We start from the raw sequence: 17,862 nt of genomic DNA, 5'->3' as shown, positions 1-17,862 counted from the left end.
TTTTTGGCGCGAAAAGTATGCGAACTTCAGGGGCATGCGAAGTAGTTATCGCATTGTCCATCGTTTGTTTCCACTGATTATTATGTTCCAGCAAATGCAACTGCTGGCATGCTTCTCAAAAAGTTGCACATACTGTACCAATCACAATACGCAATAACTTAAATGAAGTTCAACCGCGAGACGCACAACATTCGGAAAACTTTCATGAATTGCAAAAGTAAATATCCTACAAAGCGCTTTATGGCAGTTCACGTATCGGCCCATTTGATACTTGCTGATCTCATCTCGTTCAAGGTCAATAATCGCCATGTTGCTTTCTTTGGTGACGTATTTGCAAACGTATTTGATCGATTTCACCAATCTGCAATACTCAACATTGACATGAACTTTGAATGTGAAACAGAAAACAGTGGCGAATATGGTACGATCCACTTGTAATCAACTTCGATGTGTTATTAACTTCGATATTCACGCCTCTAAATTGAATGCAGAATGTTCTATCATTGTCGTCTGGTGAGCGACGCCGATAGAGTGGATATCCAACATTTCCAGTTTGCGTTTCCGAAAGAAAAGAACGTCGGTAGTGTTTCGTGCATTCATTGTCAGACATACAAACCGAAGTGGGATTGTGATGTCCACAAGGTTCATGAACCATATTGGTTTTCACCACTTTGTATAATTCTGGATCTATCTCTGGTTCAGGAATATCCGAAGAAATGATTTCATCAAACTTATCTGGTGTAACCACCATCCGCATCCAAAGAAGAAAATGTACGTGCGGCAAACCTCTCTTTTGCCATTCAACAAAGTACATCTAGAATCTAATAGCACCACACATACGTTGCTTCAAGATAAAGTCCATCAAACATCGTAACTGTTTGAAAAGTCGTGCTGTGATATCGTGACGATCGCTTGCTGAATGACCGCGATCCATCATTTCACATGTATGTCATCTCATCCTGGGAGTACTCGGTCATGTGTCTTGGGCTGCCATTGCTGATGGCAAAAAAAACCCCACCGATGTTAGGGCGACCTCTTCGTAGCTTCGCAACAATTTTCAATCTGCAATTGATCACTGAATAATTTTCATTAATTTTTCTGTTGAATTGCCGGATTAAAAAAGCAAGCAACCGATATTGAACGATTCAAGTAATTTACAAATCAAAATATTGAAAAACAAAGCAAACAAAATAATGTTACTTTTTGGAATTATCCATTCTTCCGATTTTTCCTCATGAAAAGTATAAGGTATTTTTATATCTAAATCTTTTCCGATCCACAACGAACGACGTCTGAAAATTTCATCAAGATTGATTCAGCCGATCTCTTAGCGTTACTAACAAACAAACATTAATTTTTATACATATACATATGTATATGTACATATAACGTTTGTATGGGGAAAAGAAAAGGGCTGTTTTTAGGGGGTTTCCGGCAATTATTGGAGTTTTTCTCGCCGCAAAAACCATCTTTGAACTTCAGCGAACATTAAAAAAAAATTGCCAAATTGGTCCAGGCATTGTTACGGCGGTCATAGCCCTGACAGACGACAGCGCTAATTTGCATTAACGGGCTTAATTTACATTTACTTCCGCATTTGACCATGTTAATGCAAATTTGTCTGCGCGTCCTTTGCTTTTACAGCATCAAAGGTAAGCAGTTTTATATTGCTAATTAAATTATGTACAAGTATATTAACAGAAACAAATTTTAATATTTTTAGATGGCAGAAATTAAACAACGCACAATTTTCTATCCATTTTTCCAATATTCTTAACTTTTTCGCCCACTTTTTTCCATTACAATCAATAATTGCTTTTAATTTCACTCTATTATCTTTGAACGTAGTTACTGATAAACGCATTTTTTCGTTAAATTTATATTGCTTTTCCAAAAATACCAAAATTTCTATTAATTATTTCTCTTATTCACTTTTATTTCATTTTCTTGTTTTAAATAAATAAACAAATTTCATAATCATCTGTCTAAATGCACAAGTCTGCCGTCTGTCACTATAAAATTTCAATGCGCATTAGCGTTGCTTAATGCGTATTAATTTTGCTCGTCTGTCAGGGCTATTAGCAACACATTTTGCGATTAATTTTATACATACAAAAGAAGATTTATTTTCAGATAAGTATTGTAAGAACGAGTACCGAATGAGGATAAAATCGATAAAGTCACATTTGGGTTATGCACAAATAGAGATGTGTATGGCATATAAAAAGCGGCATTTGAGGTTCAATTGGGTGTATTGGGTAATAATAACACTGAACGTTTAATAGCCGCGCCCCCATTCAAATTTTATGTTTCATTGTTTACGTACACGTTTCAACACATATGAACCCACCTGTGGCATGCAAGACGGTAAGCTAATTTCGCATAGTAGACGGAAGAGGTAAGTAACACATACATTAAGTAAACGCAGGCCGAAGGAACCGAAGATTGAGGCGAGTGAAGCTAGTAACGTCAATGTGTTCGGCGCATGCATATCGAATGCGCAGCGGTGGAAGCCACCAAGCGCCAGTGACGCTTTCGAGACGACGATGCATGGCTGCGAGGTATCACAGTTTCGCGCCAAAGACAATGCACTGAAATTCACTTTTTCCGCACGAATCTCTGATTTTGCTTTTCTCGGACGGCGATTTTCTCTTTTTCATTGAGGAGTAGCAGCGGCAGCGGAAGCACCGGCAGATTTGTAGTAACGAATGTTTCAGTTGATTTCTATAATGTTGCTGTTGCTGGCTGCACCAGCAAAAACGCTTCACAGCAAAGACGCTGCATATAAATTTCTCCTTCATTAGTCGGCGTGACATTTATGCCGTTATCAAATGTCAAATTGTGCACTTTGAAGCGCATTACAGCTCGAACAGCTGCTAATTCACGACAACTTCGCTTAGCATTGCCGCGTTTGTCTCTCAATTTACTTGTTTTCCACTTTTTCCACTACGCGCCGAACAATTGGGCCAATAGAAGCGCAGCCGTTGCACCAGCTGTGCTGTCTGAATGAACGTATGAATGAGCGGCTAGTCGCTTGCGCGGCGTCAAGTTCATTAGCCGTTTTCCATATTTAGGTTATTTGCTACAATTTGTTGCCATTGGCTTGTATTTACTGTGCGTGATGCACTTGAGTACCGCAATTTGCAATTCGCTTTGCCTTAATGGCCTGCTCATTCGTATTCGTTCAATGAGGTGCTTCCTAACAAACGCTTATGACTTTGTTTGTTTTCGCTTTTTTGTTGCATTTAGTATGTAGCAAAGAAGATTGTGGCGCTTTACTATCATAAATTAAGAGAATGGTTTCAAATATTATGTCATGTATGCATTTTTTAATAACTTAGGCTCCGTATTTTTCCAGCGATACTGAAGCGCAAATTAATTATTATGTAATACACATAGATGCCAACATTTTTTTCAGTCTTCGAAACACTTTTCACAAGCACTTTTTGCGATAGCTTCTTCAGCGAGTTTGTTTATCTCTTCGATCGAGTGAAAATACGGTGGTTGATGGATGTTACTCATTGCGTTTTTGGCTTTAAATTCGGCCACAATCGTGGCTCGATCCGATTGTGCATTATCATCGTGTAAAACCAATGAGTTGATCTTTCACAATTCCGGCCGTTTTCGAAGAATGTGCTCTTGCAAACGCCTTAATACGGCCAAATACAACTCCTTATTGACCACCTGTTCATCCGAAAGAAATTCATGATGCACCAAACCACGAATATCGAAAAAACAATGAGCATCACCTTGATTTTTGAGCGGCTTTGGTGAGTTTTTTTGGTTTCGGCTCGTTTTTTTTCCTCCATTCCGATGATTGCCGACTTGTTGTTGACGTGTGGCTGGAGTTCGCACCACCAAGTATATCCAAAGAGACCGGTTTACAGTATTATTTAAAAAAAATTAATCTTTGTCGGGACGAGTCGAGCAAGAACGCGTTTCACACCCAAAATATTCACCAAAATCATTCGAACGGACTCGCGAGAAATGTCGAGGTCTATTGCCATTTCTCTAACACTGAAACACCATATCCTTCACCTTTTTAATAGTTTCATCAGTTGAAGAGACCAATAGTCGTCCAGAACGAGACATGTCTTCAACAATATCTCGACCGTCATTGAAGGCTCTGTACCACTCGTAGGCTTGTGTTTTTAAAACACCGTGAGCCTTTTCCAACATTCGCATCGATTCTGGAATAGAAATTTTGTTAGAAATACAAAATTGGGGACAAATTCTTTGTTCGAAATTTTTATCCATTGTAAAAATCGCAACGAACTACTGAGTTGTACCGACTTAAGCAGCTGCTGTCAGCTAACTGGTTGACAGATCGCGCTCAGTTACCGCTTGCACTGATACATGTTTTGCATATAAAGGTAGATAAAATTGGAATAAAACTTGACCTAGCCCTCATACGAGTATAACTAATATCAGGATTACCAAATATATACCGGTCATCTATAAATTATATGCCGAGCCGGTTGCGCATAGAAAGTAAACGAATCTGTAGGCGTACATTTCTTTACACTGAAATTAGCATTATATTTCTCATTTAACACCTAAAGTGCTCAATTCTGCTATTTTCGAGTCTCCTGCTGCAAAACTCTGGTAAAACACGCTTAAAATTTGTTTGTGGTGAAACTCCCTCATCCCGACCGAGTTAGCCAAAAATATTTTTACGTTCTCCGCGCCGTGAACCTTCTCAATGATAAACGTTCTCTGCCTAGTTTTTACGTTCATTATGAACACAATTTAAGCGAGCCTAAAAGTATGCTTTGGAATTTTATTACGTGCAATTTCATAATATGAAGCCAGGCTTCTAGCTTAAGCAAGATATATATTTAGTATAGAGTAGGCAATATCATAAAATAAAATAAAAGAAATTAGCTCGCTCTTACTGTTTTCCTCTTAAGAATTTCTAACGAACAATTTAAGGGGCTATACTAGTGTGACGCATGAAAAACTAGGCGGTTTTCGTGAATTTTTTTTAAAAGAAAGTACTAGATTGAATGTTTCGACGTTCTATTGACGCAATAAAGTATATTTTTAGCTATATTAAATTTTTTTTTTTTACAAAAATATTGAAAACTAACGGAGTTATGTGCTGTCTGCGGAAGTGCCGAAAAAAAAGTGCCTCAACTGCCGGCATGATTCCGGTCGAATCAGTAGCTGAAACAAAAAAATTCGAAATGTATGTTAAATTTAAATATATTTTCTATACAATAAACTACGATCTTTTAAAAATATCAAAAATTAAGAAAATTGCGTAATTTTGAAAAAAAAAAATCGTTTTTTTACGAAAAAATGGTCGTTTTTTTAAAGCCTAATTGACAATTTTCAACCAATCAAAAAGATCGTAAGGCATTGTATAGTAAATGTAATCAGCTATATTCAGTTTTAATTTAAAGTCGATCGGACAATTTCTCGTTGAGTTATGATGTCATCAATTTTGAAAAATGTCGTTTCGAGAAAAACGCGTTTAAAGTTTCACTTATACATACATACATAAATATATGTTTCCACCTCTGAGTGGTGTGAAGTCTAATTTTGGATAACAATCCAGTAAGTCATGACAACGAAAACTCAATACATTGAAGATATCAGCGCGGACTAATACACACCGTGCAACTCATAAACCCAATGCGTAACCAAGAGGTGAACGATTACACGTACACAAGAAATTCGGTTAGAATTGGGCTTTAATGAGCTTTAATAGAAATCTATGATAGCGCTGTCGGGTAATTAACCGGTGATTTAACAGATAGGCTGCTTGCAGGGATGGTAGACTCAATATCATATTTTCATTCGTGGCATGGCTGCGCAGGTGAGGTTTCATATTCGTCAGTAAAGGCAATTTTTATACACTTGCAACCTGTTGCTACAAAGTATTATAGTTTTGTTCACCTAACGGTTGTACGAATCACCCAAAACTAATCGCGACAGATATACTACTTGAGTAAAAATTTAGATATCTTGATTAAACTTGGTACGCAGGTTCCTTAGTGCAAAAGAAAATTACGAGTTCGTAGATGTGCGTAATGGGACCACTGCCACGTTCACAAAACGCCATTAACCGAATACTTATAAACGCCATAACTAAGCACTAAATTAAGATATAAAACTGTAAATTGGCAAAAGGGATCGCTGCAGCAAGTGTCACCTGTGGGTAAACAATTTTGAAAAAGTGGGTGTGGCCCCGCCTTCTAATATGTTTAATGTACATATGTATGTATGTTTCTCCTAAACCATTAAAGCTACAAAAAGCAAATTTGCTAAGCTCAAATATTATAAGAATTCCTACCGACAGTGCGACAATGGAAGAAATCGGAAGATAACCCCGCTACCTCCTCATATAACGGTACTGTTCAAAGCTACAAAAACGCTAACTAATTGCGACAGAGACATTAAATTTTACCTCCAGGATGGTATAAGAGTGCTTTATGAGAGGCGGTGTGAAAATTGGACAATGGAAGTGGCACTGCCCACGTTTTGGGGAAATCCCATATCCCGGGACGACAGATCGATTTCGACTAAACTTAGTATTTCTCATATTCCTATGCCACAGGGTGAAAATGGCTGAAATCGGACGAAAGCACGCCTACTTCATATATGACACAATTTTAAAATCCATTTGATTATTTTACTTTCCAGTACACAAAACAAAAAGTAATTACTATAACGAAATAAAAATTGTTCAAATCCAACCACAAATGCTCAAGACTGTAGGTACTGAATACTACTGTGATCAAATTGAAAGGTGAATTTTGTCCATTTCATCTCCTTCAAAGTAATCGCCTCCCTCTGCAATAGACTTATGCCAATGAATTTTCCAGTCATCATAGCACTTGAAAAATCCATCGTCATGATGGCCATCAGAACCTTCTTCGATTAAGCTTTTATATCCTCAATTGAATCAAAACGGTGGCCTCGGAGTGGTCATGTCAATTTGCTGAATAGCCAGAAGTTACACGAAGGTAAATCAGGCGAATGCGGTGGTTGCGGCACGATATTAGTTGAAAATGTGGCGAAATGATCACGAATAACCAACGCAGTAAGAGATGGTGCGTTATCGCACTTCTTTGTTCAATAAATTCAGGCATAGTAAAAACGAAGAACTCACTTCAAAGGACGCGTATCTCAAATACTAATAAACATTTTCATCACCTTTCAATTTGATTACAGTATCTATAATTAACTTTTGACCGAAAAGATTATTCAATGTGTGAGATATACAGTTGAAATTCAGACAGAATCTTTTCCTGACAATAGTAATTGTGTGTATCAAAAATGGCTCTAATCGAGTCATTACTTCTCTGAGCCCTCATATACCTAATATAAAGATTTTCGAACTTCCAGGTGATTTTATGCTGGATATATCAGCCAATATTTAAGATGTCTCAATGAAAATTATAGAATATGTTTTACTCATAATTGTATATCATTGTGCCTAAATAGATACAATCGAAAATCTGGCTGACTTTATCCCAAATGATTGGTTATTCAATGTGAGGTACCTTAAAGAAACACAGTTAACATTTTTTACATTGGCATTGTAATAGTGAATAGATAAAATCGGATCGATATTTCCCCAACTTCCATATACTATATATAATAATTTAGATTTTTCTAACAAATCTTACATCGAATATAAGTTATGTATATGTATATAGTATATCGTCACGTAAAATACAATATAACGTAATGACTGAAACACGATATAAAATGGAACATGAGTTCAAACAAATTTTAAATATTGGCTAAAACTGTCTTATACCAGGTTGTTCAATAAGTTTTGTCGTTCGATAAGAGAGGGCGTTGCTTATAGTCCAAATTTTTTTTTTTTGTTTTGTTGGCACACTCTTCATATGAACGTATGTATGTGTAGTTTCATTTCAATCTGTCAATTCATTATTTGTTTACAAGCCATTTAGTGCCGACGTGTCACAGTATTTTTTTACAATGGAAAAAATTGAATATCGTGCAGTGAAAAAATTCTTATTTTTGGAAGGTGTAGCACCAAAAGAAATACACGAACGAATGTTAAAAGTGTATGATGATTATTCACCTACAATTAGAACAGTAGAAAGATGGGTTGCTAAATTTGAACGTGGTCGTACAAGCCTTGAAGACGATCCACGTGAAGGACGTCCAAAAAGACGCTACACATCTCATTAGGCAGTGTGAGCCATATTTTAAGTGAAATTTTGGGTTTAATAAAGCTGTGCCTGAATAATAAAGTGTATTTTTAATCATTATATTGTGTTTTTCTTATCAAACGACAAAACTTATTGAACATCCTGGTTTCTAATAGAAAGACCTTAAAATGTTGGACATTTCTACTTATGTATATGTATGTCTTTTGAAATAGTGAATTGCATATTGAATAAAATGCTCAATTTCTAATTTTACGATACAGAGATTGTTCGGAAAGTAATAGGACTGAGTCGATTTAAAAAAAAATTATCGAACCAATCGTTACAATTATTTCAAAACTTTCAAAATAGGCTCCTTCTGCGTCGATGTAGCGCTGCCAGGGCGATTTCCAAGCATTGAAGGGGTCACCGAAGGCATTCTCCGGAATAGCCATGAGAGCCCAGGTGCATGCTGCTTGGATCCTCTCTGTCGTCTCTAAATGCCTTGTTTCCTTTTCAGGCAAGGAAACAAAAAAGTCCGGGGTGCCACACGCGGACTGTAGGGCAGTTGCGAAAGCATTGAAATGCTGGCCTTGGTTAGGTAGTTGTTCACAAGAAAGGCGGTGCGAGCCGGGGCGTTGTCGTGGTGCAACTTCCAATCGACTGCGATTGACCTTTCGTTTGAGGCTTTTGAAGTCTTCCACGTAAAACTTGGCGTTTACGGTTTGTCCAGAAGGAACAAGTTCATGGTGGACGATGCCTTTGATGTCAAAAAAGACAATGAGCATCGTTTTCACTTTGGATTTGCTCATTCATCAGCGACCTCTTCCCGGCTCTCCAAAAAGGCCTATTGCCACCGAAGCACACCATTTCTTGCTAAAGCAACATCTGGGTAAGCCTGCTTGATCATATCAAACGTCTCTGTCGCCGATTTACCGAGTTTCACTCAGAATTTAATCGTGTACCTCTGCTCTAACGAACGCTGCATTTTCGAACTACACCAGTCACAGAAACACGTCGCGCGAAGAAAATGTTTGTCCTCACTCTCCAGGTGCTCGGAGACAACAACCAGCCGCTCGTTCGTTAGCTAGGAACGCCCTCTACCGTATTCACTCGGTGCGAGCACGCTTTGAAGTACAGTCAGAAAATCAGTCCTATTACTTTCCGGACAAACCCTGTATATATATATATATATGTATATCCTGGCTTTGATTCCTACAAGTTGCAAGAGTATAAAATGTTCGGTTGCACTCAAACTTAGCCCTTCCTTACTTGTTAAAGTAATGATCTAATTATTATATTAAATTTAACTTTTTTTTACACTTTAATTCGGTGTTGGAGGGAATGTTGCGGAAATATTTACAATTAGGTAAGAATTTCTAATGTTCTGAATTTGACAAGAAACCTTCATTTTATTAGTGCTTCCAATTTCGGCAAATAAAATTATGAAATTGAAACCGTTATTATTCTCGTTTTGCTTTATAAACAAATCAAAAGACATAATTTCATAAAAATGAGGTGCAAAGCCAAGGTCCCTTATTTTAAACCAGCGAAAAGTAAGTATATTTCAAAGGAAAAAGCTATCGATAGTATTTTTTTGAACTATCGAGTGGTCAGACTATCGATAGCATTATGCTGTCATAGTATACTTAGACATTCTTCGTTGAACAGTTATTACACTTTAAATAATATATGATTAAAATATTTACCTTCTGAGAAGGTGCCAAGGATCTCGTGTACCAAGGTTTAGGTCTATTTTATGCCTATTTTTGCTGTCATAGTTTCCTTGCACAGATAGGCGAATCGATTGTTGTTTCTGTCTAACTTGTATAAGGGAATCCAAGAAGTCCGTACAGGATTCTGACTTAAACTATGTTGACAAGCAATAATACTCCTGATTTTTATATACTCATAATTTTGTAAATTATTTTATATTTTATTTAAATAAAATAAAGATAAAATCTGTAAAGGAAATTTGCCAAAATGGCGTCATGAAATGCGCCCTAGGCAATTGCTTAACTTTCTCATATGGACGGAACGGCTGCTTATTCCTCATTTAAATACTTTGCAGAGCGAGTTCCAAAATAAAAAGCATACAAATAGTTAATAAAGTAATTACATTCTATGCTGTGTCAAGGCCAAATACGCGACCACTTTTATTAAGTTTCACTTTGTTTGTGATTTCTGAGCGCAAAGTACTTTCGATCCCGGAAAAGCAAAATTTTATTAAAAATAAATGAAAATAAAAGCCGTAAATGTGACCACATAGTCAACTAGGTCTGGCCGAAAACTGGAAAACACAGAAAAGTCTAAATGCACCAATGAATGAGAAGAGCTGCACTCGGGCTCTAATAAAGATGCACTCTGATAAGTATTTACGGTCTGAATCGCAACGATCTAATATGCGCTGCAGCTGCCATCAATCAGCATATGTGAGTATGTATGCGAGCCACCAAAGTGAATTTGGCATAGATTTAATGTTTATTTTTCCATTCGGCATCTGCTATGTATGTAAACAGCATACTTTCAGACATTATTATTAATTACATGTAAGTATACATATATGTACTTATGTATTTTACTGTTATATTTAGTTTGGCGCGTGCTGCATTTTCTCGCCACTACAACAGACAGACATAAAAGTGCAACAGATTAGAACGTTTACAATTTTCCTCCAGTGGTAAATACGAACAATCGCAATTAAAAATCACATTATTTTGAGTAATTAGCCATATGAACATGCCATAAAAGCCACAGCAACACACGCTTTGGGCGAAAATGTATAAAGAGCAGTGGGTAAAACGTGCGTGTGGATCTGCAGTTTAAAATATTGCACATTAGTAGAGGAAGAAGATTATGCCGAGAAATGTGCAGTGGCTGAACACTGCGGACAGTGAAACTTCCCCCATGCAGTACACTTAATGCACAGAAAGAAATTGGTAATACTTTTTTATGCTAAAAAATTGGTAATTATATCTACTTAATATTTGGTATAACTTCGACGAGACAAATATAAGAGAGTAGAATAGAACAAACTAAGACGGATGTTCAAACGGAACATCTTGAAGCGAACCTTGCGTTAACGTATTCTCTGTATAATTGGACCCGAACAAAGTGTTGCCGTCATTAATTGCAGAATAAATGCTTCTCTCCGAAGGAAAACATATTAGTAACGCTTAGTTTCGAACTGCTTCCATGCCTTAATTTATTTATAAATAATTCTATTTTATTACAAATCTGACATTTTTAAGCTCTATAAAAAATACTAACGCATAATCCAATTTGAGGTAGTTCAATAGCATTTTTTGACAGATCACGCGTCAAGCTGTCATGTTATTATTAGCCGTAGCTGAGAGTGTACACGAAGACCGTGGAGAGCCGATTCGGCGCCATTCGCAGCACCTCGGACTGACGTATGTAACGACTTTGCGCATTTTAAGTCGAGATCTTAAATTGAAAACGTACAAAATATAGCTTGTGCAAGCACTGATGCTGAATGATGCCCATTTCTAGCTCAATGGATATGTAAACAGGCGAAATTTCCGTATTTGGGACGAAGACCAAACTGAAGAGATTCAAGAGCTGACATTTCATTAAGAAAAAAACAACTGATAATGATAATTTCACGTTTTTGGTCGGTCGATTGGTCACCAAGACCGTGTGATATCACAACGTTAGACTTTTCCCTGTGGGGATATGTAAAGTCCAAATCTATGCGGACAATCCGGCTTGTACTCAGACCTTGGAGCAAAACATCACGCAAGTCATTCGCCAGTTACCAGCCGGTATGCTCGAACGAATCATCGAAAATTAAACTCAACGGATGGACCATCTGAGACGTAGCCGCGGCCAACATTTAAAAGAGATGAACTTCAAATAATTGCCTATGAGTGTTCTTTCGAATGATTATAAACATTCCCCAATAAATTTGAACTTTCTGTGTTTTTAACCGTTTCGAGACGACTTTTATGTATCGATGCCTACAGATTTTTTTTGTGATGAAATCAATTGTACTCACCGTATAAACAAACTAATTTCTGCGTTTTTTTTTTGTTAAATGTCCTGTACGGGACTTAGAGTCTTTGGACTAAAATGTCCCAACAGTCGTTTTGGTCGGAAATAAAATGCAAAATTACTAAGTATAGTTTCTGAGTATTTATTTTAAAAAATTATTATTTCATACATTTTTCATTATGCCATACGCACGGAGTAAAGCACTTTTTACAAAATGCTAGGCTACAACCTTGGCACATTTGTTTGGTTCTGCTTTCTTTTCCCTTTCTCTTACATCCTTCGCAACGTCGGCGCATAGTGCCTTGTATAGGTAAATGGTCGCCAACATTACCAAGTAAGCGTGAACGTTTTGAATTTCTGCCACCTTTTCTTATACGCTTCACCGAGGCGGATGTTCTTCCTTTTGATATAAGCTGTTCAGATAACTCCACAAGGAATTCTTCGAACGGTTTCTTTTCTCTGTGTAATTCTGAATGGATAATCCAAGCATTTACTGCACAAGTCATCAATAGACGGAAAAAGACCTTTTTCCACCATTTTGTGGATTTCCTGTCAAGATCGTACACTCCAATCATTTTGTCAGCTAGGTCGACCCCACCCATTATATTGCGATAACATTTTATCATGTCTGGACAGGATACGTTGAGCTTGTTTCCATCTCTAATTTTTCTTTCCACACTACCAACAGTATTAGTATGACAATTAATGAGTACCAATACTTCCTTCGTATCTTGCCACTTAACTGTCATTGCACCGCTCTGTATATATTCAAATGTATATATTGGCCTCGTTCAAGTTTTTCTGTTATGTTTGGCAAATCCTTTCGATTAGAAATACATGTTCCAAGGGCTGGATAATCAATAGTATTTATCAATTTGACTGAAGTAAAAAATCTGTCGAAACATAAAGTTACATCTGGTTCACTAATGGTGTATGCTAGTTTGTTCACAACACGCTCGCCTAGAGTGCCTTAGAAACACCCGGTTTCTTTCCTAGTGTAAATATTGAAATCGTAGGTGTATCCAGAAAGTGAGTCACATCTCATCCATATTTTAATACCACGTTTCACAGGTTTCAATGGCATATATTGCTTCATGGCAGAGCGACCTAGGAATTTTGTCATACTGTCATCAATACTCTGAAACGGGCTATCTTGACGCATCTCTCGAAATGTCTTCTTCAGGCAGTTAACTATGTCATCTACATAGTAGGTTTTTGGGGCATTTGGAGGTTTTTCTACTGGTTCAAAGTACATTTTTGCCATTAATAATTTAAATCTATCCCGTGAAATCGCGTCTTTTATTGCATCATTTTTTAGAGATGATTTTTCGAACCAATAATCAGACATTGCTGGTACATGGTTGTAGCACATTATAAATTAACAGCCCAAAACAATCATAATTTCCCCATAATCAGTGTCCTTCACAGAAACACCACTACGCAAACGATGAATTCCCGGTCTTTCATTAGAACATTGAGCAACGTATTTCATTGCACTCAATGGCATAAGTTTTAAGAATATATCTAGGTGACTATTGTACATATCGGGTGATTTTTTAAGAGCTTGATAACTTTTTTTTAAAAAAAAACGCATAAAATTTGCAAAATCTCATCGGTTCTTTATTTGAAACGTTAGATTGGTTCATGACATTTACTTTTTGAAGATAATTTCATTTAAATGTCAGACCGCGGCTGCGTCTTAGGTGGTCCATTCGGAAAGTCCAATTTTGGGCAACTTTTTCGAGCATTTCGGCCGGAATAGCCCGAATTTCTTCGGAAATGTTGTCTTCCAAAGCTGGAATAGTTGCTGGCTTATTTCCCGTAGACTTTAGACTTGACGTAGCCCCACAAAAAATAGTCTAAAGGCGTTAAATCGCATGATCTTGGTGGCCAACTTGACGGTCCATTTCTTGAGATGAATTGTTCTCCGAAGTTTTCCTCAAAATGACCATAGAATCGCGAGCTGTGGCATGTAGCGCCATCTTGTTGAAACCACATGTCAACCAAGTTCAACTCCTTCCATTTTTGGCAACAAAAAGTTTGTTAGCATCGAACGATAGCGATCGCCATTCACCGTAACGTTGTGTCCAACAGCATCTTTGAAAAAATACGGTCCAATGATTCCACCAGCGTACAAACCACACCAAACAGTGCATTTTTCGGGATGCATGGGCAGTTCTTGAACGGCTTCTGGTTGCTCTTCACCCCAAATGCGGCAATTTTGCTTATTTACGTAGCCATTCAACCAGAAATGAGCCTCATCGCTGAACAAAATTTGTCGACAAAAAAGCGGATTTTCTCTGCCAACTTTTCTAGGGCCCATTCACTGAAAATTCGACGTTGTGGCAGATCGTTCGGCTTCAGTTCTTGCACGAGCTGTATTTCTATACGGTTTTACACCAAGATCTTTGCGTAAAATCTTCCATGTGGTCGAATAACACAAACCCAATTGCTGCGAACGGCGACGAATCGACATTTCACGGTCTTCAGCCACACTCTCAGAAACAGACGCAATATTCTCTTCTGTAATGCACTGTACGCATTCGTGTGGTTGGTTTAATGTCCAATAAAGTAAACTGAGTGCGAAACTGGTCACAATCGCATTAATTGTTTGCTCACTTGGTCGATTATGTAGACCATAAATCGGACGTAAAGCGCGAAACACATTTCGAACCGAACACTGATTTTGGTAATAAAATTCAATGATTTGCAAGCGTTGCTCGTTAGTAAGTCTATTCATGATGAAATGTCAAAGCATACTGAGCATCTTTCTCTTTGACACCATGTCTGAAATCCCACGTGATCTGTCAAATACTAATGCATGAAAATCCTAACCTCAAAAAAATCACCCGATAGATACTTTTCAGCTCAAGGTGCATTTGCGAATCTCTGAAATATTCTTTTTTGGCACAAAGTTTGGTGGAGGGTCCATCCAAGTATTTAACGGTGCTTCAGCTATCGTTGCAGAAGTATGTAGTGGCTCTTGTACTATTTCCATTATTTCTGGATTCGGTATTTGCGCCTGATCATCGCATGTCGGCATTTCTTCTTCATTTGAACTAACAATTTCTTCTGAATTTGATGTTAGCACCCCATCATCTCCTCTCTCATCTTCATCTGAACTTTCCTCTGCTTGCGATGGGGAATACAATTCGTCAGACCCACCAGATTCACTAAAGCCGTCGTTCTCTAATTCAGACTCGATTTCTCCGACATGCAATGGTCGTGGCATTTTGAAGCCTTAAATAATATAAAGCGAGTAAAACACCGGGAAATATAAATATATGTTATAACCACACGAAAGAAAATGAATGGATATAAAAAACTCTTGGGATAAAAAGAACCCACAATAAAATATTGTTGGGATATTTGAATCCCAATTAAAAAAAAGTGGTAAAAAAGGTAATAATTAAGATTCTGTTTTACCTGCAATATATCAATTTCACTACACAACACTTTCATAACACTTTCATAACAATTTCGTGTAATTTTAGATGTTGTTAGAAGATAATTACTTAGTTTTTACGTGTAATACTCCGGAAGAAAATTATGCTAAACAAAACCGGGTTGGTTTTCCCGCCAAAATTGTCAACAATACAACTACATAACCATAGAGAACGTGTTGGGATCTTTGTGAACCAATTTCATATGGTACATTTTAAGTCAGGATTTTTTAAACAAATTTTGGGATAAAAACATCCCAGCAGTCTCGAAACGGTTAAGGAATCTCGAAATGGATTATCCTTCTTCTAACCTTCCCGCCCTTTTAGTTCCCAACGGAATTTCAGTATTTTTTCCAATGGTCCCTTTCTTAATGCAATTTCGTTTTTCAAAGTCTTTTCCAAGACTGTACATTTATTGCTGGCGATATTGACCCATTTTTTGAGTTGAGAACACTTCTCTAAAAATGGTAAGAAATAATATTGTCTTTTCCATTTATACTATGTGCACTTGATTTTTCAATTTTTATTATATTCTACTGCAAGTAATTTGTCTTTAAATAAATTTTTTTCTAAGTGTATTTCTGCACTTCTTAGATTTTTCATTTCACCAACAACTAATGGAAAAGCTTAGTAGCATTATCAATCTCACAGCTTCAAATTTTTGCACGAATTTTCCATCTTACCACAAACATGAAACAATACAACTTGATCCATGAAACCTTAAGTGGAGTATAAAATAGTTTCACACTCTGTAGAGCATATCAGTAGCACTTCTTCAGCCACACCGCAGTGATGGCATTTAAGTCATAAAAACTTATCAATAATTATAGCGGACACTAAGCAACTACTTCGAAACTATTTTACATCTAATAGAGCCGATCACAAGGACACGTATAAGGATACACACAGAAGAACACAAAGAGTGAATGTTCATACGTTTTCCATGTGCATTTTCAAAGAGTTAAAGCAAGCCCACCAAAGACACACACAACCATGCTAAGCCACTCCTTTTGGCTGCTGTCATCGCTTTTCATTCTTTCGTGTACCTTTCGTAATGTGACAGCGCGAACAGCCACAGGATCGACGGCTCAACAGCTAGCTGCGGGTCAGACTAAAGACGACGACAACGCGAACCCGCCTGCCAGCTCCGGTGGCAGTAGCTCCCTTGCATTCTGGGGTGACCTCTCACAAGCCTACAGAATATATAAGCAATGCGCGCAGGATAACATTTCCGTGTGTCTGCAGGTGAAGCTACTGACGGGGTTGCAGCGTGTGCTTCGCACCGCAAAGGTTCTCAAAATAATAGACGGCGTACAATTTGTCAGAAGCTATGATGATGGTGGAGCCAACGGAGGCGCAGTGAATTCAGCGAGTTTCACAAATGAAAAGGAGTTGGAGGCGGTATTGCCACGTGGCACTGCTTCTAAGGAGCAGGCCTTGCACAATATGATTTCACGAGAATTTTCAAATATGCTGCAGAATTTCACCTTGCAGGTATATTATTATCTTTCCTTATTTTTTTTAGCCAAATCTCACTAAATTCAATTTTGTAATAAGGTGAAATTGCCAAATATTCATGAGTCGATAGAAGACAACAATGATATTGAAACGGAAAGTCGAAAGAAAAAAGATAAAAAAGGAGGCGGCGGAGCTTATATAATGATTCCACTGCTACTCGGCGGCACATTCATACCGATCGCTTATGGAGCTCTGGCCATGCTGGCAGGCAAAGCCTTAATAGTTTCTAAGCTGGCACTGGTCCTCGCTTCGATAATTGGTATTAAGAAGTTACTCAGTAGTAATAACAAGGAATCGCATGAAGTTGTCGTCTCGTCCGGTGGCCATTCCGGTTGGGGGCGGGACATGGATCTGGCTTACAGTGGCTGGAAACCGGGCAAAGAGCATACAAAGACAATGTAGAGCAGTTAGTGAAATGAATGGTGGGCGTTCAATAACCGAATGCAGTGACAGCTGGACCAAAGATGTTGACGACGAAAGCTAGTTAAATATTTTATTTATTTTCGTACTTATTTATTTTAAATCCAGAACTATGACGGTAAAATATGTGTGTTAAGTTTTCGCCTTTAGCTATTTAGTTTAAATAACATTTATATAAGTTCATGTTGAAAATAAAAACATAAGTTGTTTCAAAAAGTCCAATGTTATGACTTCATTAATAGGATTTATGCCTACGACAATCTTCTATCTAGGACAAACCGTATTAACTGATTTATAATTTTTCAAACATATTTTTTGCGATTGATAAGTTAAAGCAA

The 17,862-nt window shown here is 37.5% G+C and overlaps 1 protein-coding gene across 1 annotated transcript; it reads left to right on the top strand.

Moving 5' to 3' along the window:
- The first annotated feature begins 16,579 nt into the window (after positions 1-16,579).
- Positions 16,580-17,506, top strand: LOC120766953. The gene is made up of 2 exons (XM_040092738.1): positions 16,580-17,080; positions 17,144-17,506. Exons 1-2 carry the CDS (start codon positions 16,580-16,582, stop codon positions 17,504-17,506), a joined length of 864 nt encoding a protein of 287 aa, XP_039948672.1.
- Positions 17,507-17,862: the final 356 nt, after the last annotated feature.

Source organism: Bactrocera tryoni, chromosome 1, assembly GCF_016617805.1.
Source record: "Bactrocera tryoni isolate S06 chromosome 1, CSIRO_BtryS06_freeze2, whole genome shotgun sequence".
Lineage (NCBI taxonomy): Eukaryota > Metazoa > Arthropoda > Insecta > Diptera > Tephritidae > Bactrocera > Bactrocera tryoni.
Note: the sequence above shows the minus strand (reverse complement) of the source record. Positions and strands in the feature narration are given on the sequence as shown.